Consider the following 20547-nt stretch of genomic DNA (forward strand, 5'->3'; position numbering starts at 1 on the left):
ATTTGGGAAAAGCAACGAAAAGCAACGAAAAGCAACATTGCCCCCTACTGGCATACGAATGCCGACTTGCAGGCGAGTGCTGCGTTCACCTTGTGCTGCCACCACCACCAGGAGTCCCCTTTGGCTAGACCACCACAGGGTGCCCCCAGATGTTGCTGCACGGGCGACACGGTGTTCAAAAACACATTCCTGCGGAGGGAGCTGGTAGGAACGTTGGGTTGCTCGGTCAATGGCCAGGGTCAACGGCGGCGTAATGTATTCCGCAAATATGCCCGACTGTGAGGGCGGGCACAAGCCGGCGTGAGTAGGTTAAACGTTGAGTTTTATAAGGGCACCAGCCCCTCCCCACCCAGCCCCACCCCTTCCACCCCCCACCCAGCTCCACCCTCCTTACCCAGCCCCTCCCCACCCTCGCCACCCAGCCCCTCCCACCCCCCACCCAGCCCCTCCCCACCTTCCTCACCCAGCCCCTCCCCACCCTCCCCTCCCCTCCCCACACAGCCCCTCCCTCCCCACCCAGCCCCTCCCTGCACGACGGACGGACGGACACAATAATCCCCTGTGGACTGGTGGAACCAGTGGGTTCCTACCAGTATAAATGATATGATACCAAATCAACTCGATGAGTGATCCCGAGCCCTCGTCACCTTTAATTTTTCTCACTCCCTCCTGCCTCGTGAACCATCTCCCCCCCGCCGCCCCCCGACCCCTCGGTGGGTGGCACACGTAATTAAGGGCTCAAGCTGCTGCGCTTGGCGTGGGGCTCGGAGCCTGGACTGCGCCCCCCGCCGCGCTGCCAGGGCCGCGTGGAGGTGCTTTACGAGAGCGAGTGGGGCACGGTGTGCGACGACGAATGGGACATGCTGGAGGCCAGCGTGGCCTGTGCGTGGCTCGGCTGCGGGGAGGCCCTGGCGGCGCCCGGGGCGGCCCACTTTGGCCGCGGCCGGGGCCCCGTACACCTGGACAACATTCACTGCCGTGGGGACGAGAGCGCCCTCTGGGAGTGCGAGCACGCCGGCTGGGGAGACCACAACTGCGGGCACCACGAGGACGCCAGCATCGTCTGTCAGGGTGAGCGCACGTGGTGAGATGTTGTCGGGGTGATGGATGGGCGTGTGTCTGTGTTAGCGCGAGATAAGTGGCGTGGTGGAGTTGGTATGGGCCCTGGTGCAAGGGATTTAATGGCACCCTTTTTAATATTCGCCCAACTTTGTAGTTTTTTTGTCTCGGCCCCACTGAGCCTGCGACCCTGGTGCAGTTGCGCTGCCTGCACTCTCGATAGCGATACCACTGGGTGAGGCTCATTGTATGATGTGTCAGGGTGAGGTTTGCGGTGAGGTGTATCGGGGTGAGGATGGGGGTGTGATGTGTCAGAGTGAGAATGTGAGTGAGGTGTGTCAGGGTGAGGCTTGGGGTGAGATGTACCAGGGTGTGGCTCAGGGGGTTGTAACGTGTCAGCGAAAAGGAAGGGGCATTGGTGAGCATTAGGCAAATAGCGATGCATTGATATAATTGGATAAAACCGATGATTACACTCACAATACATTGTAGTGACTGTTTAAGAATTCAGTCACTATAATGATATGGAAATACTGCAGTTAGGCTAATGCGGAAAAGAAAACAAGATACTTCATTGCAAACAAGATGGTAAAAATTGTATTAAAAAAAAATGTCTTAATCAAATAACTACCCAAAATTGTAATAATTCATCGAATCACTGGCAAAGGGGTTGGGGGTGAATTCTGAGAGGCCAATAATTCACTGGTCAACACACTTTTTCTGGCATAAGGTATTCCAACGGGTTTAAGGTAAATTTGGGGTGCTGATTCCAAATCTCGCATCAGTTTTTGTCTATCACATCAGGTTTTTGAGATATAAAATATTGCATTTTCAATAAAAACTGCAAAAGAAAAATATTAAATAAATGTGGATATCTACATAAAATGATATTATAAACACACTATCCTAAAAATACAGCACCATATTTTAACACTAAAGCAGTCACTGACTCGCAACAACTTGCAATCATAAGTGACAGAGTTAATTTCTGGTAAAATCAATGAAAATGGGGTATGCCGGAAGCATAAACATGAGATGTGATAGAGCAAATCTGAGATCAGATTTGGAATCAGCACCCTGAAATTAGTCTAAAACAGCTGCAAAAGTCCAGGCCAGAAAAAAAATGTTTTTGTTGACCAGTGTAATCACCCGATGACCTCAGTTGTGTGCATTGGCAATGTTTAACTTAAACATATAAAGACATTCTAGATTTTAAGTTTTCGTGACTGCAAGGATCCACACTTTTGGTTTTTTTCGGTAAAGTCATGTAGGTAAAAAATAAAATAAATGAAAATGAAAACAACTAAATTAAATCACGACGTTTCTGGCGCAACACAAGCGTCCTTCTTCAGGTGGGGACAAACACAGCGAAAGAACAACCGTTTAAGTATGCCTTAAGCGGTTGTTCATACTTGCGCCCGAAATGTCGTGATTTAATTCAGTTGTTTTCATTTAAATTTATTACAAATTTTTACCTACGTGACTTTACCGAAAAAATCTAAAAGTATATAAAGACATCGTTAAATCGACGTGAAACCTCACTCTGTGGCCATTGTTGCATTGTGTTTGTCATTGCCTTTGTCTCTGTAGGGGCCTTCCTCACTACGCCGGCCCCGACTACCCCTACGCACCCTCCGACAATGAGTCCATCCATCCCCGACTCCTCCAATGTCAGTTCCGGTGAGGCCTTGCAGTCCTATCGCATTCGGTTATTCAAATGAATTATCTTCTTGGTTCTTTCGGACTCTGTCTTCAGACTCTGTCTTCTCGACAGACCTGTTCTCCACCTGAGGACGGCTGCTTGCGTTGTGGCCGAAACGTCGTGAGAATTATTTTATTATGTTTTATTTTTATTATTTTATTATTTCCATTGTACGTGACTTTACCGAAAGAACCAAGAAGATGAATCCGTGCAGTCACGAAAGATTTAAATCGAAATCAAATGAATTCGTTTCACGATTGCTATGACAAACAGTCAAAGGGGTCAAAGTGTCTTCGTTCATTCTGGATCTTCTAAAAGGCAGAAGTATGATTTTTTTTTATGTAATACTCATTGACGATACAGTAAAACCTTGGATTGCGAGCATAATTCGTTCCAGAAACGTGTTTGTAATCCAAAGCACTCGTATATCAAAGCACTCGTGTATCAGTTGTGATCACGTGATGCTCGGCAGACAAAGCGTATACATGTACTGCTCGTATTGCAAGACCTCGCTCGTTTATCAAATTAATATTTACTTAAAAATGTTGCTCGTCTTGCAAAACACTCGCAGACCAAGTTATTCACAATCCAAGGTTTTACTGTATCGGGATTCTCCTGCTTTTCATCGGCTTTAGCATCATATTCCACCGGAGGTGAATTACGTGGTTCATTGATGATGGGGGTGGTATTGTTTTAGGCGTTTAGCGCGAGACTTAAAGTATCTTATAACTTCATGCTTAGCTTACCCTATAAGTAAAACCAATTCAACTCAGGGATGTAGTTTTGGAGCTGAACTTCTAAAATTTGGGTTTTTGGATTGTCTTAATTGTGTCCATGGAGTTAAAACATATTTGTGATAAATATTGAGATATCCAGCCTTCCATAAACCATTATAATATATACCAGTAATAATGGCATATATGTATTACAGTTCTTAAAATATCTTTCGGAATTTTACATATTATTTAATATTTTCGTCTTCATTTGTACGATATTTTTTGTCATGTCATCTTTTTTGTTGTTATGTTTGCACGTTGGGATTTGTTACCCATCATTCTGGACACTATAGACCAGAATTTCCTTTCTGCTGCCTGCGAGCCCCATCCTGCCCACGAAAGTCTGTTGAGAGATGCGAATTAAGACATACAGACTCGTGAGATGAAAGATAAGAGGCAGAGATGAGAGAGCTGGAGACAACGGACACAGATTCGTGGTCACGTGTACATATGTTATGACATCACGTGGCTCACCAGCAAAAGGAAATTTACCGTATTTTCCCGCATATAACCCGCAACTCCTTATACCCTGCATGCATTCATATCTTTAACGTCGTTACCGCAGCTTAATTCCATCATATTTATACGAAGTTTACATTTGTAATACATTCCACTATCAATTGTTAACATTAAAATCATACCGTGCACAAAGAAAACTAACTAACCGGAAACGAGTGAACTTAAAACAGTAAATAAGTAACAAAAGTAAATATCCAATAAATAAGTAACACGTAACTGGTAGATAAGTAAGTACAGTTTTAGCACTGGTAGATTGCGCACTGCGCGGACAATAGCGGTACTACGGTAACGCCATCGCTTCGCCCCCACCCCCCCAACTCTCTCTCCTCCCAGCTCCCCCACCCCCCAACCCCTACCTCTCTCTCCCCACGCTGCCCCACCCCCCAACCCCCACCTCTCTCTCCCCCCAGCTGCCCCACCCCCCAACCCGCACCTCTCTCTCCCCCCAGCTGCCCAACCCCCCAACCCCCACCTCTCTCTCCCCCCAGCTCCCCCACCCCCCAACCCCCACCTCTCTCTCCCCCCAGCTGCCCCAACCCCCATCTCTCTCTCCCCCCAGCTGCCCCACCCCCAACCCCCACCTCTCTCTCCCCCCAGCTCCCCACCCTCAACCCCTACCTCTCTCTCCCCCCAGCTGCCCCACCCCCCAACCCCCACCTCTCTTTCCCCCCAGCTGCCCCACCCCCCAACCCCCACCTCTCTTTCCCCCCAGCTGCCCCACCCCCAACCCCCACCTCTCTCTCCCCCCAGCTCCCCACCCCCAACCCCTACCTCTCTCTCCCCCCAGCTGCCCCACCCCCAACCCCCACCTCTCTCTCCCCCCAGTTCCCCACCCTCAACCCCTACCTCTCTCTCCCCCCAGCTGCCCCACCCCCCAACCCCCACCTCTCTTTCCCCCCAGCTGCCCCACCCCCCAACCCCCACCTCTCTTTCCCCCCAGCTGCCCCACCCCCCAACCCCCACTTCTCTCTCCCCCCAACTGCCCCACCCCCCAACCCCCACCTCTCTCTCCCCCCAGCTGCCCCACCCCCAACCCCCACCTCTCTCTCCCCCCAGCTCCCCACCCCCAACTCCCACCTCTCTTTCCCCCCAGCTGCCCCACCCCCCAACCCCCACCTCTCTCTCCCCCCAGCTGCCCCACCCCCCAACCCCCACCTCTCTTTCCCCCCAGCTGCCCCACCCCCCAACCCCCACCTCTCTCTCCCCCCAGCTGCCCCAGCCCCCAACCCCCACCTCTCTCTACCCCCAGCTGCCCCACCCCCAACCCCCACCTCTCTCTCCCCCCAGCTGCCCCACCCCCCAACCCCCACCTCTCTCTACCCCCAGCTGCCCCACCCCCCAACCCCCCACCTCTCTCCCCCTAGCTCTCCCATCGCCGTTAAACAGTGCGAGCACTTCAAACATTGTCGTTTAATTATACAAACAATTAATTTAAAACGTGATAACACGTGCAATTTTAGTGTGAGTGGTTTATTCAGCAGTGCTTTAGTCAAAGGTAAGTGTTGCATAGTAGATAGTCCTACCATGAAAAAATTAAACGAGTTATGACATGTCACACGTGTCAAATATGTTTGGGATATCCCGCACCTCCATATACCCCGCAGGGTCTTGTTTTGTTTGTAAGAAGTGGTATACCCCGCGGGTTATATACGGGATAATACGGCAATTTTATTATGTGGCCCTCCAGAAAATGGTGTTCAAGAAGCCTGCCCTAGACAATGCAGATGAGCAATTCGTTGGCTCTTGGCCTTGTCTCAGTAGTGGGCAATTTGCAGCCCATGGACTGCTATACTATTTATTACGATATATCCCACTGCTCAATCAAGTCACTTTATTAATATTCATATTCTTGGTTCTTTCGGTAAAGTCACGTAGAAGGGAAATAATGAAATAATAAAAATTAAACGTTCTAAAATTAAAATTCTCACGACGTTTCGGCCACAACACAAGCAGCCGTCCTCAGGTGAAGAAGCAGAGCTGTCGGATAGACAGCGTCCCAATGAACACCGCCAAGCTTGGCAGCGTATTTTAAAGCTGGGTGGGAGGATCAGAGAGCCTTGACAAAGGAGTTTACATATCAACAGAGGAATTTAGCATGTTGATGACAAAGAACTGCAACTACCCTACTACCATACAATAAACCGATGTGAAAAAACTAAATATAAACTACATCAACCTAATCAATGTACTCAATAGACTCTCCAATAAGCTGAGCTATTAACATTAAGTAACTGGGTATACACTACACTATATAATGCATACCATATAGTGAACCGATAAAAACTAAAATATAAACTACATCAATATCATCACTATACTCAATACACTCTCCAAACAGCTGAGTTTACATATCAACAGAGGAATTTAGCATATTGACGCTAAAGAACTGCTTTATCCATTTCACCCCCGCATAAGTGTAAATAATACCTATTGTGAATAAGCATTTTACAATATTATATTTCTCACCATTTTTTTGACACATAGTGTTCTTTTTTGTGCTTTTCTTACTTAGTTTTATTGACGTAGTATTCTATTGTGCTCTTTTTCTGCTTACTTATTGCCTTTATTGAATACATTTTTTTTGTTCATTTGCATTTTTAGCCAATGGAAGTGACGCCACTACAGAGGTGACACCATCTACAAGCCTGCACAACCAAGGTGAGTGTCGTGCATTTCAGGATAATGTCGACGTTCACTAAGGGTGTGCGTCAAATATTTGCCCGTGTGCTGTGTTATTATTGTTTGTTTATCTGTTGCGTTACTTATATTATCCACAACGACACTCGTGATTATTTCTTGGGCTTTTGGGGCAATGCGGGGGGGAGGACAGTGGTTAACGCACTGCACCATGAACCTTGCGACCTGAGTTCGATTCCCGACTATGTCTTCCTTTAGTGACATTGAGGGTGGGCAATCAGGACGCAAAGCAAGACGAGGCGTCATAAAACATTCAAGAGTGAGGGATGTCGCACAGACAATGATTCTGGAAAATACCGTCCATCTCCCGGACTGAGATGACTCAAAGAGCGTCTCTCAGTTATTCATCAGTAAATGACAAAGACACAACTATCCTGCCACCTCTACAACTCCCTGGCGGCCCGCAGAGGGTTACTTTATCAATTAGTTATTCGACCAGGGTGTCACTTCTGTTACGGCTGCCAGAGCCCTTCTCACCACCACCCCCTCTCCTCCGCTTTGTGTAACATTCAGAATCAGAATCTGTATTTGAGATTGGAGGAGGAATCCGATGAGCTATGAAGCTCTTTTTCACGCATGTCCAGTATGGGCAGGTTAGCAAGTTACAGCAGCAAACAATAGAAACAACATAGAAGTGTAAAATAAGTGAAAAAAGGTAAGCAAATCATTAAATATAAATAAAGTCGGTAATTGTTTTTTTACACTTTTATCTGGCAACAAAACTGACACCTTTTTACAAGGAGTCATGTTTGCATTGACCACAATACCTGCGGTCGGAATGCAAACAAAAAACATTCCGACCGCAGGTTTTGTAGTCAATGCAAAAATAACTTCTTGTAAAAAAGGTGTCAGTTTTGTTGCCAGATAAAAGGGTAAAAAAACAATTATCATATTTTGCTACTGGCAAAGGGGGTTCCAATAGTATAAATAAAGTCATTATATAAGTCCGATTTATCATGCTTGGGTAAGGCAGCAAAAGTAACATAGCATTCCCAGTCCCTCAATAAAATAGCATGTTAACATTGAACTATCGATACACAATTTTTAGATTTAAAGCTTTCGTGACTGCAGGGATTCATATTCTTGGTTCTTTCGGTAAAGTCACGTAGAAGGGAAATAATAAAATAATAAAAATAAAACATAATAACATAAAATTCTCACGACGTTTCGGCCACAACTCAAGTAGCCGTCCTCAGGTGAAGAACAGGGCTGTCGGAAAGACAGCGTCCTAATAAACATAATAAACATTAGGACGCTGTCTTTCCAACAGCTCTGTTCTTCACCTGAGGACGGCTGCTTGCGTTGTGGCCGAAACGTCGTGAGAATTTGTATTATGTTTTATTTTTATTCTTTTATTAATTCCCTTCTACGTGACTTTGCCGAAAGAACCAAAACATGTATCGATACACAGGTGAGGATCAAAGTTACAAACCACATTTGCAAATGTGCCTGTATCCAGCGCTGTTCTTTTGCTTCACGATATTTTTTCTATGGAAAAGTTGTGATGTTTAGGGAGGAAAGAGGGCTGTTCCAAAACGTTGGTGCTGCAACGGCAAAGGCTGTATTACCTGTTCCAATTCATGTTCTACGGATATTTAAACGGTAAATATATGGAGCCCTTAGGTTTCTTAGGTTTTGACAATGGGGATAATGAATTGGCTCAGTATAGCGCAGATTTGCCAATAAGGATTTTATGGATGAACAGGGCCCAATGGAGGTCAAGTGGCGTTATGCTTTAGCAAGGCATGGTTTTTTATTATGGGATATGGCAATCACTGTGTTAGAAGAGAGATAAGTGTGGGTATAAAGAAAATGGTATTCGAGGCGTGAGCGATATTCGTATTACAGTATTATCAGAGAGTTGAACTCGATGCAGTCTGAAATTGTTGGCATTTGAGGACAAGTATCCGTGACAGATATTGACAATTTCATGGCAAGATATGATAAGCATTGCAGAAGTCCAGAAGGGAACATGACAGGTAAGTGTTGTAGATATGATTAGGAAAAAAACAATTGTGCTGGGTGGGACATTTATGGAGGATTGGAGAAGGCCGGTTACAAATACAGGCATTGGGGTGGTCTCTCATGGTGCTAATCTCCCATTAACACCGCTGTTGTAGGCATATGCGGGCATGATACTCTCATGCTGCGACGGAAGCTCATTCATGCTAATCTCCCTCCCTAATCACCTCTCTCCCTAATCTCCCCCATTAACACAACTGACGTGCTTGAGTCCGTGTATGGAATTCCTTTTCAGCTCAGACCCGGCTTGCTTGCCCATCGCCACATAAATAACCTCTTGTTGTTATAGCTCTCTCACTGGTTCAGCAGTTCCACTGCTGGATTATATTTTATCTGCCTGAGGACGACCACTTGTGTTGCGATCGAAACGTCGTGATATATTTTATTTCTACTTACGTGACTTTACCGAAAGAACCAAAGAGTATGGATTCCTGCAGTCACGAAAGCTTCAAATCAAGATTGATCTCTAAAACTGTAATGACTAAGGGTAAAACCAAACAACAGACAGTGGCATATACTGAGGACAGATCTTGGAGTTGTTGTGTCTACTGTGCAACAATTACGGGATCGGAGGCTAGAAAGCATCGGTGAGTTGCGGCGGCATCACCGGCTTTGGTGATGACGATACCGTGACCCACTCTTTCCCCTCCCATACGCCACCGCCATCCCCGCCAGACGTTCCCACTCGGCTCGTGGGCGGTGCAAGCCCATGCGAGGGCCGCGTGGAGCTGTCCGTGGCCGAGGGGCAGTGGGCCACGGTGTGCGACGACGTGTGGGACCTGGCGGACGCAAGGGTGGCTTGCCGCTCAGTGGGCTGCGGCCCAGCGCTCGCCGCGCCGGGCTCGGCGGTCTTTGGCCGCGGTCGGGGGCCCATCGCTCTCGACAACGTGGAGTGCGTCGGCACGGAGGCGAACCTGGGCCACTGCGCGCATGCCGGCTGGGGCGTACACAACTGCGGGCACAGCGAGGACGCGGGCGCCGTTTGCGCAGGCACGTCTCCGACACGCAGGGATTTAAATTAGTAAAGATAAAATCCATTTGAATATTGTGTCGTGCCCTTCTACACTGGGTTTTTTTCTGGGTACTCTGGTTTTCTCTTGGATACCAAACACGCATTAACCCTTTGCCGTGGATGAGTTTTTCATCCGATTCCATTCCAATGACGTACGTGTACATCATCAAAGCAAAACCGGAGGAAAAACTTTAAAAAGTCACTTCATCAGTACAGAGGCTACCACAAGGCCATGCGGGAGGGCGTGTGGCACAGTTTGGCACCAGCTATCATAGAGCGCAGTCGTGTCGCTACATTGTTCTGCGGTGAGTACAATGTCTTTAAAAACAATGGTGCTATGCCTGTCTAAATAAAATTAATGATGAGCTGCTTGCGCGTTCCAATATTCAGAGGTATACGGGACCCACCCTGCAATTTCCAGACATCTCTGAATAGGAAAGGGTGAATGGAATTGATCAAACATCTCAATGCAGATCCGTCCTTAAAAAGTCTGAAGATTCAATGGGACTTTCTTGGATAAAGCGAATTATTAAAATGTAAATAAATTTGCTTGCTCACAGCCAAAATATTAATTGTCGACTTTTTGTTTTTGGAATCGTCCCCCAGATTTAGATTTTGCTATTGGCAGCATGCAATTGTGTGGAATATTTATTCAGATCTCTCGCCTGAGCTTTGCATACCTTTGTGTAACAGAATGGCCCAAGGAAGTGGATATCACAGAGATACCACTGAGCTCCCTTTGAGTGACCTCTGGATCACACGATAGAGGACAGCACTTTCCATATGTCCTGTCAAGGAGAGTATTGTTCATAACGTGATTTCCTAAACCAATTTCTATTTCACAACTTTAATTTAGCCGAACGAGGGACGTAACCAAATTTAACGTGATGGTTTTTGCATTTATGAACGAGGCCGAGACCATCACCTCCCCAATATTTGAGAATTTGGTTGAATCACAAATAGCTATCTGAATATGAACTCAGGATGTCAGCGTTCTCTGCCCAGCTGTCAGATGTCTGAGTGGGCTGGGCACCTCTAGAGACTGAAAAACAATACAAACCAACTAATACATCATTGCGAATTATCCCGACTTCAGAAACCCAACGGCAGAAAAAGTATGAGAATAAAATGAAACGTAATTTCATGTGCAGGCAAGACTATAAATAAAATAAAAAAAACAGTGGAACATTATGGTTATTGCAAAACAATGTTAAGAAAACTGGTAGAAAATGTGAAGAAGTATTGTAATGAGAATATTGTTAGATTTAACTGTGTGTATGTTGAACTTCTTTTGCACCGTACGTAGCCAACCGTGCTAATCGGAGGTGCGGGTGGAAGGACAACGAACAAAAAACAAAAATCAGTTCTAAAAATAGTTTTCCATTGAGATTAAAAGTGCATAGCTCTAGTGGCTTACTAATATCAGAAAGAAAAGCGTTCCAGGCGGCCACAGAAGCACATCTGAAAGTGTCCGATGCAGTGACCGTCTTTGTTCGATGGTTAGCCAGAAGCCGCTGTGAGGATGACTGGCGTTTGAGTGATGGTTTATGCTCCTTGAGATCAGCAAGATATTGTGGTTAATTTGTGGCAAGCAATTTGTGTTGGAATGAGTGGGACCTTATAATGTATCAATGCAGCAACTGGAAGCCAATGCGGCTCAGCGAGCACCGGATGGACGTGGTCGGATCTTGCCAAATGCAGACTCATACTCTTAGGTTTTTTCGGTAAAGTCACGTAGGTAAAAAATAAAAAATAATAATAGAAATAGAAATAAAATAATAATAAAGAACGAGAACTTGTGTTGCCTCCGAAACGTGATTTAATTGATTTATTATTATTTTATTTCTATTATTATTTTTGTATTTTTTACCTACGTGACTTTACCGAAAAAACCTAAGAGTATGAATCCTTGCAGTCACGAAAGCTTCAGATCTAGAAATGCAGACTCGATTGATATGAACACAAATCCAGAGTCAGGAAATACAGTGAACAAAACAACGTCCAATTTCAGTGTAATGAAAAGCGGTTAAAATTATACTGAATGTGTAGCAGAGTGCCAAATGAAATTTATTCACCTGTGAAAAAAAAACTGATACCACAATTATGACAAATAGTGTGAAGGATATTCCTCATTTGGACTTATGGAGCATCTAATCGTGACCACATTGCGAGGTGATGTACAACTAAAATACTGATGTCAAAATCTCATCCAGAAAGCCCACACAGCATGTTGGACTAATACGTACTCATTGTGAAAGTGAGCAAACCAGACCCAGCACTTGAGTTGATTTTCAACAAATCTACTGTTGGAAATCCAATGCTGAGAACAAGTCACTCGTAAACTAGGCTGGCACACTTGCGATTGTCCACGCAAACGTAGCAAGATACACCACTGGAGATCGTTGATGACTGGGATGGGCCGTGAGCCGAAATTGCAGTGAACCGTGTGATTTAGTTTATATAGCAGGTGCTGTTGCAAGCAAGTGCATATTTTTTTTGCAAAACTGAAGCCATTGTGTTCCTCCTTTGCAGAGCCCGGGAGCGACACGACTTACGCGAGCCCTCTGGAGTTGTCCAGCGCAGGGACGGCGCGATTCTCCTGGATGGACACCCCTTGTGAGTGGCCGCACGTCAGAGCTCTAAAATTCGATGTTAGGGAGGCGGCCAGGTGGTTCGGGCGTTAGGGGCACTACTGAGAGCCTGGGTTTGAATCCAGGCAAGCGCCTGTGATTTTTCCGGGTTCTCACGTCGAGTAAGATGGTGTTCATCTGGACACCAACAACCGCGCAAAAAAAAATCGTCAAAACAAAACTAAACTATTTTTTATATTCCCAGGTAAGGTTCACTGGTCTATAACACTGGTCAACACACTTTTTCTGGCATGAGGTATTCCAACGGTTTTAAGGTAATTTTGGGGTGCTGATTCCAAATCTGGCATCAGTTTTTGTCTATCACATCAGGTATTTGAGATATAAAATATTGCATTTTCAATAAAAACTGCAGAAGAAAAATATTAAATAAATGTGGATATCTACATAAAATGATATTATAAACACACTATCCTAAAAATACAGCACCATATTTTAACACTAAAGCAGTCACTGACTCGCAACAACTTGCAATCATAAGTGACAGTTAAATTCGGGTAAAATCAATGAAAATGGGGTATGCCGATAGCATACAAATGAGATGTGATAGAGCAAATTAGATTTGGAATCAGCACCCTGAAATTAGTCTAAAACAGCTGCAAAAATCCAGGCCAGAAAAAAATGATTTTTTTTGTTGACCAGTGTAATAGCTCTTTTTCAGAACCAAGCTGGTCACACATGATAGCTCCAGAGAAGTGGCTTATCATGTGGAAATGTATAGCAGCCAAATACTCTGAAACACCTGTTGATTCTAAATGGAGGGGAAAACGGGAGGACCCGGAGAAAAATCCACGCTATCATGGGACGAAAGACATGCAATCTCCAATTATACACAAGTGTAGTGGCTGACTTGGAGACGTAACTTCTTGGAGGCAATTCTTTCATTTAACACCGAGCACACTTTGTACACTTTATACAATACACACTCCACACCGTTGCACACTCTCTGTCTCTCGCTTATACGCAACTCTACACTGGTTGCTGGCCTGCACACAACGCTAGCCGTCTGACACTGACGGTGCTGAACCGAGACAGCCAACTACCGTCTAGCAGCGCAATTATCAAGGGACGACAGCGACGAAGGCGGCAAGACGACCGCGACGATGGCGACGATCTTCAACAGCAACGACGACGACGGGGATCCCACTCCAAACGACAGCCCCGAGCTCCTGCTCGGGGTCCCCTTTGATCCTGCTAGCGTAGCCTCGCTCCACCCCGGCCACGCCCCCCTTCTAGAACCTACGAGCGAGCTCTCGACGTGTCCCTTCCGTAACCTTTACCCTAGATCCGTTTCGGGTCTGTCACGTGGCCTGCTGTCATGGCTGCTACAAGCTGCAGATCCCCTACCCTGCCAGCAGCCAGCGCTATGCTACTTAGTGACCAATTCCAGGTCACTACACAAGTGTCAGGGTTGGGGTCGAACCCACGATCTCCAGCGAGGTAGTTAACATCTCGCCACCGTATCGCATGTAGAAGCTCATCTCCCACCTTCCCACTGATTGGAAAAAAAAGTATTACGTTTCAGGGTTGCAATTCCACATTGAATTTGACATTCAAGAAGTGTGTTCCTTTTGTCTTGCTTGTTTCATCGAAAAAGTATGTCCTGTTTGTACATTCTCACGTGTATTGTTCATGTTATCTAATTTGTATCTTCTCACTTGTCAGTACTGTGCGTCTCATTTGCTGTAGATTGTCTAGATTTTTCTGTTGTCACTACTCACCCAAATTTGTCGTCTAATTGTTACCCTCTCTTGAGCGACTCTTTGTCTCATGTGTTCTGTTTCATTCATTTCAACCATTCACCTACAGGAATCGCTCGTGTACATTTTTCATGAATCAAAATAATCATGCCCAATTCGATGCATGTATAATGAACAAGCATAATAATTAGATTGTTGCATCGTTGCGTGCCTATTACCGTATTTTCCCGCATATAACCCGCAGACGCATATACCCCGCAAAAATAGCGTTTCGTGTAAAAAAAAAATTCAGACAGCCCGCCACCTCCATATACCCCGCATGCATTCATATATTTAACGTCGTTACCGCAGCTTAATTCCATCATATTAATACGGAGTTTACATTTGTAATACATTCCACTATCAATTGTCAACATTTAAATCATAACGTGCACAAAGAAAACAAACTAACCGGAAACGAGTGAACTTAAAACAGTAAATAAGTAACAAAAGTAAATATCCAATAAATAAGTAACACGTAACTGGTAGATAAGTAAGTACATGAAAAAATTTAACGAGTTATGACATGTCACACGTGTAAAATATTTGTTTGGGATAGCCCGCACCTCCATATACCCCGCAGGGTCTTGTTTTGTTTGTAAAAAGTGGTCTATACCGCGGGTTATATGCAGGAAAATACGGCAATTTAAAAGGCACGGAACGATGCCTGTTATATTGTCCTTCCCCAGTGCCTCCGATTAGCATGGTTGGTTTTGTACAGTGCGAAAGAAGTTCAGCATACAGGCATACATAATTATCAAAAAATACTTTGCAGAAGCAAATTACCATCACTAATACTGCTTTAATATCTATAATCACAATCCAAATGCCACCTCTCTGTGCCAACTCCGTTGTCCCCACAGCCTCCCTTCTGCCCCCCATGCGACTTGTGGGAGAGATGGAACCCTCGCCCAACAACTCTACTCGCCTACCACCGCTGCCACCGATATTGTCCTCCACCAACGTCCGTCGCTGCCAAGGCCGCATCGAGCTCTTCCTCATGGGCACTTGGGGCACCGTGTGTGACGACGCGTGGGACCTGACAGCTGCCAGTGTGGCCTGTGCCGCACTGGGCTGTGGGGCGGCCATTGCTGCCCCCGGTTTGGCTGCCTTTGGCCCAGGACGTGGCCCCATTTGGCTCGACAACGTCAAGTGCGAGGGACATGAGGCATCGCTTGTGCAGTGCTCGCACATTGGCGCCTACGCGCACAACTGCGACCACACGGAGGACGCTGGCGTGGTGTGCGCAGGGCCTGGCTAAACGGCCATCCCAGTCATGGGATTTCAACAGCAAAACTTTACAATGATAATAAACCTCCTGATCAATGAGTTTGTGATCAGATGGCTCGGTGTGTAAATGGCCACGTCAGTGGTATTTCTGAGCACTGGTGTCTTTATGTAAAGTGCTGAGCAGGTAATTGAGAGATTGGGTTTCAAACCAAAGTGATGAGTGTCTTGGTGGATTTATGCCTATGCCGGAGAACCAAAGGACTAATTACGAGGAGATGGTTTAAAGTTCTAGGGCTTGGTGTGTTTCATAGGGTTATTACATATTCTTTTCGTGGTCTGATGTCTACGTCAGACCACAGGGTAAAACTTGAGATCCTGGGATCAAGTGCCAGGTTAGGGGGCTGAAGCCAAGCTGAAGTCATGAATGAAATGAAAAATTACGTTTGAGTCCTGGGCTTCAACCTGAGACCTCGTTGCATAGTAATTATAATGGTTTCAACCAAGTTACCACGAACCACACAACAAAAAAGAAACCCATCACGTAATTATTATTTTTTTTCTACTGAAATTGTCCTTAAACTGAGGGATAAAAACAATATCAAATGGGGGATGCTGCCATGTTGTAATAGTCAGCACGCTGGACTTCAGGAGTCACTGGTTCGATTTCCCAGCACTGCAGTTAAAACAAAGAGAAAGGTCTGCACAAATGGAACACATTCCCGCGGAGGGAGCTGGTAGGAACGTTGGGTTGCTCGGTCAATGGCCAGGGTCAACGGCGGCGTGGTGTATTCCGCAAATATGCCCGACTGTGAGGGCGGGCACAAGCCGGCGTGAGTAGGCTAAACGTTGAATTTTATAAGGGTACCACGGGGTGACCAGCCCCTCCCCACCTAGTCCCACCCAGCCCATCTCCACCCTCCCCACCCAGCCCCTCCCCACGTAGCCCCTCCCCACCCTCCCCTCCTCACCCAGCCCCTCCCTCCCCACCCAGCCCCTCCCTGCACAACGGACGGACGAACACAATAATCCCCTGTGGGCTGGTGTAACCAGGAGGTTCCTACCAGTATAATGCAATTGTTTGACTGCCATGTTCTGGCCATCTCTCAGTCCAGCAGATTTGGGGGTAGCATTTCCACAAACTCTTGCATCCCAAGTGTTGGATCATGGATGGGTGTGTGGTACCGCGCACGACTGACATCACGTGATGCATTGGTGACTGACTTACTTGAATTATCCCTGTTTTTGCCAGCAGAATCTGTAACTTTATCACAATTTTGTTTCACGGTCAAGATCAAGAGGCCATCACCACCAATGCCATTGATGTCTACACACGTCGCCATTGCTTCCTTTGTTTTGCAACCCCCCGCCCCCCCCCTTAATTTGCGTAATTGACATTGAACCTCCCACGTCTACGCTACAATATCCTTACTGCGTGGCTTTAGATCGGGGGTGGAGAACTTACGGTGCATGGACCGCACAATTTAATTTTTTTCCTGGATGATTCACGCTTCGAAACGGTCAGCAAAAGATATTCATCAATCACAAACATCTCAGTCACACTCATCGGGTACAAAGGTATAGGATAAATTCTCGAACCGCAACTCGCGTTATCAATGGCAGCTTGGATTGTTCGTGAAACCTTTTAAACGCGGCCCTATTTCTTCCTATTATCCTTGATTTTTCCCATAATGCATAATGCTTCCTAATACTGGCATTTTTTCACAGATAACAGTTGCACGGCACATTATCCCTGATTATTCCTGATATCGTTAGTTTTTTATGACCACGATCAAAGTAAGTACACGGGCGGAACTTGCTATGAGCACGAGACGAGACAGACAGACCACAGACACGATTATACTCAGAGACACGGCACCGAAAAAAGAGACAAACATATACACAGAGATACAGACATGGAGAGAGAGAGAGAGGGACACACAAAGATACACTCAGAGAAATTGAGACATACACAGGGAAAAACGGAGGCAGGCTTCGTCAGGACAAGTCACTAACCACGAACAGCACACGGGTTGAGGAACTTGTGTAACTCATGTGCAAACTACCTCCACTGCGCTTTAAAACGTCCCTTACACACGATTTCATGGCTATCAAGAGTCGCGGAAAATTAATCATTACATGGGGGTTATCCATGGGTAATGGACGTTAAGTCATTACCCATATGCACGATTTTTTTGCGGATTAAGAGAAGTCACATGGCAAGTTCACCCTATAATCTGAGGGTTATTAGAAACATTATATCCCACAAATAAGAGGAAAATCATGGATAATAGGATTCGTGATATTGGTCCCTAGATAACTTCAGGTAAAGACTTATTTGTGATGATTTTGATCTGGCAACACTGTTTCTCATCTTAGCATGCTCAGTCACTTCTGTGATCGGAAGGACCGCTTGCGGTGACAGAAGTGAGGTTTTGCATTAATGCGTGGCCCGCCAAAGGTAGCCACTGGAGCCATGCACTTGTGAGTGTAAATTGAAGACTAATTTCCTCATAACTCCTTTTTGTGTATCGTTTGCTGTCCTTCCCCCGCACCTCCAATTAGCACGGCTGGGCTACTTACGAATAAGTTTAACATACATATGTAGCGACGCACTCGGAGACACTCGTATTAGGAGGCATTTTGTTTATTAACAGCCTTCACAGGTTACAAGGGTTAACTACAACGCTCAGTCAGGACAGCTGGCAGACTGCCTGACTGACGACGGCGAGAAAAGGTGAAGACGTTGACGAAGACGTTGACGAAGACTCCAGCAGCCCGACGGGATTCCACTCCAAGCAACAGCCCTGAGCCTTCCCTCGGGGTCCCCTTTTATCCTCCTAGCGTGGCCTCGCTCCGCCCCCGGCCACGCCCTCTTTCTAGAACCTACTAGCGGGTTCCTGGGCTCACCTCACGTGCCCCCTCTGTCACCTTTGCCCTACATCCCTCTCTCTGGCTTATCACGTGACCTGCTGAGAGACAAGGGCAGCTGCAACTGCAGATGCCCTTCTCTGCCAGCAACCCACGCTATGCTACGTAGTGACCCATTCCATGTCACTGCACGTACATACCAAGGTATTTGAAAGTCCAATTCGACCCTCGTTCAAGAATATGTTCCCCAGGCGTATAACTAGTAAATAAAATCTACTTTATTTTATTAAAGTACCAACTGAATAATAGCTATAATTTGCATACCTATATCACAAACTGGTTTTAAAACCTGATACATAATAAATGCAAAAGTATATTTGCTAAAATAGGAAAATTGTGAACGTAAAAAAAGCTTACAGTTACAATTTTTTTTAGATATATTCAAACTCGATATTTTTATCCGGAGCCCACTCTAGAGTATTGTATATCAGCGTGTTTAGATGGACACAAATCTTAAACAAATAGTCATTCACAGATAACAGCCAGTCTTTAAGTTGAGCAAGTACATATTTATAATTACCTATGTATTACTTGTTGATTTTTCTAAAATTGGATGTAAATATTTTTTAAAAGTAAAAACCCTGCCAAGGCTGCACTGCTAAATGATGTGGTTCAGGTCGAGTTGTGTTCGACCTTAACAAAATAATCGATTGGTGCTCCGGTTACCACCTGTCCTGGTTTTCCCAGGATTGTCCTCTTTTCGAGGTAGCTGTCCCGAGAAATATGTCAGTCCAGGAAATTAAAAGTTCTGGTGTTTGTCAGTTGTGTGATAATTCACCACCTCCAATTAGCACGGTTGGCTACGTACGGTGCGAAATAAGTTATATTTTTGTGCTGCGCGATATCCCTATGTCAACGATATGTCCTGGATGGTTTTTTTGTACTGTATCTCAGAGGTGGCAACCCTGTTTGGGGCTCATCTCTTTTCAAGAGTCTCAACGCCATTGGTGGAAAGTTCACATTCCCAGTGTGTAGACTGGGTTCAACCACAGGTAAGTCAAACCAGTGGCACTCTTTGGTATTTACCATTGCAAGGGCGATTGCTGGAGTTGACCACTAACCAGAAGGAGAGTCGAGTTTAAGAGGCGCCACGGTGGCGAGATGTTAACTACCTCGCCTTGTATACAGGAGGTCGGTGGGTTCGATCCTGACTCGGATGCCTGCTGTATATTTGGAGTTTGCGTGTTCTCCCCGCGATCGCGTGGATTTTTCTCCAGGTCCTCCGGCGTTTCCCTCCACATTTAGAAACATGCGTTTAGAGTATTTGGCTGCTATATATTTCCGCATGATAAGCCACGTCGTTGAGCTATCATTGGTGGTCAGGTCCCTTCTGAAAAAGAGCTATATAGCTCATTGGGTTTTACCTGATCAAATAAAACATAGTTGAAGTTTAGTTTTTATAGAGTCCTCAACATTTTGATTGCGAGTTGGGCACTGCCATTGCAATGTGTCGTAATATACTGACGTGAAATATACTGCTGACCAACAGTAGTGAACATGTTAATGGGTGGAACACACTCATGCATGGGAGGATGAATCGGGGTGTAGTTAGGGATTTAATTATGGCTCGGGATATTGATTGGCTGTAGAATTGTTTTTTTCAGAGCAGAAGTAATTAACGTGATCACACCACCAGATTATTTGGGTTGGGATGGATTTTTATTTTAATTAACAGCAAGGATGGCACATTACCCCTGGGGTATGGAACCTACAGCTTTTAGGCCAGATACAAGCCTTGATTTAATCTGGGTCACTGCCACATGAGGCCTTTCTCTTCCAAAATGGCCTGCAAATAAGATTTATTCATCACTGCAAGCATTTAGTCTCGCTGATCATGCACCATGTTTCTACTTTGAGTGTGCGGAGGCATTCTGACTTTGGTGCGTGTGTTCATTGTTTTGGCCCCATTTAGGTTTTTTTTTAATCCTCTTCGATCCTCAGGAAGGGAAAGGTTCCCTACCCCTGCCATACCCTGGTGACCAAAGAACACAGAGAACACAACACAGAAAGAAGTTACAGCACTGATGTGACGAAATAAACAATTGCAGCGATTTCACAGCCCATAAACTGATCAGTTACCCACTAATAACACCACGAAAAAGCGACTAAGCCAATTACAACACGCAAGAAGGGGTTTACAGCTCAACCCATGACCAGACAACTGACCTATCAGCTATAAAAAAAAAACTGTGAACCAATCAGGGGCGGTTTCTTC

At 45.6% G+C, this 20547-nt stretch overlaps 1 protein-coding gene across 1 annotated transcript; it reads left to right on the forward strand.

Moving 5' to 3' along the window:
• Positions 1-708: 708 nt before the first annotated feature.
• LOC144948296 (scavenger receptor cysteine-rich domain-containing group B protein-like) lies at positions 709-15435 on the forward strand. The gene is made up of 6 exons (XM_078877730.1): positions 709-1071; positions 2650-2739; positions 6658-6714; positions 9451-9765; positions 12320-12403; positions 15038-15435. The coding sequence occupies exons 1-6, from the start codon at positions 861-863 to the stop codon at positions 15433-15435; spliced, it is 1155 nt and encodes a 384-aa protein (XP_078733856.1). The 5' UTR covers positions 709-860.
• The last annotated feature ends 5112 nt before the right edge of the window (positions 15436-20547 follow it).

This window comes from Lampetra fluviatilis, chromosome 3, assembly GCF_964198595.1.
Source record: "Lampetra fluviatilis chromosome 3, kcLamFluv1.1, whole genome shotgun sequence".
Lineage (NCBI taxonomy): Eukaryota > Metazoa > Chordata > Hyperoartia > Petromyzontiformes > Petromyzontidae > Lampetra > Lampetra fluviatilis.

What these genes read in the sequence shown, in the direction of transcription:
- LOC144948296 (XM_078877730.1), top strand. Translation starts at nt 861, where the DNA reads ATGCTGGAGGCCAGCGTGGCCTGTGCGTGGCTCGGCTGCGGGGAGGCC. An exon ending in CGCGGGCGCCGTTTGCGCAG is followed by an intron (nt 9,766 to 12,319) that starts GCACGTCTCCGA and finishes CCTCCTTTGCAG; the next exon opens with AGCCCGGGAGCGACACGACT. An exon ending in CTCCTGGATGGACACCCCTT is followed by an intron (nt 12,404 to 15,037) that starts GTGAGTGGCCGC and finishes TTGTCCCCACAG; the next exon opens with CCTCCCTTCTGCCCCCCATG.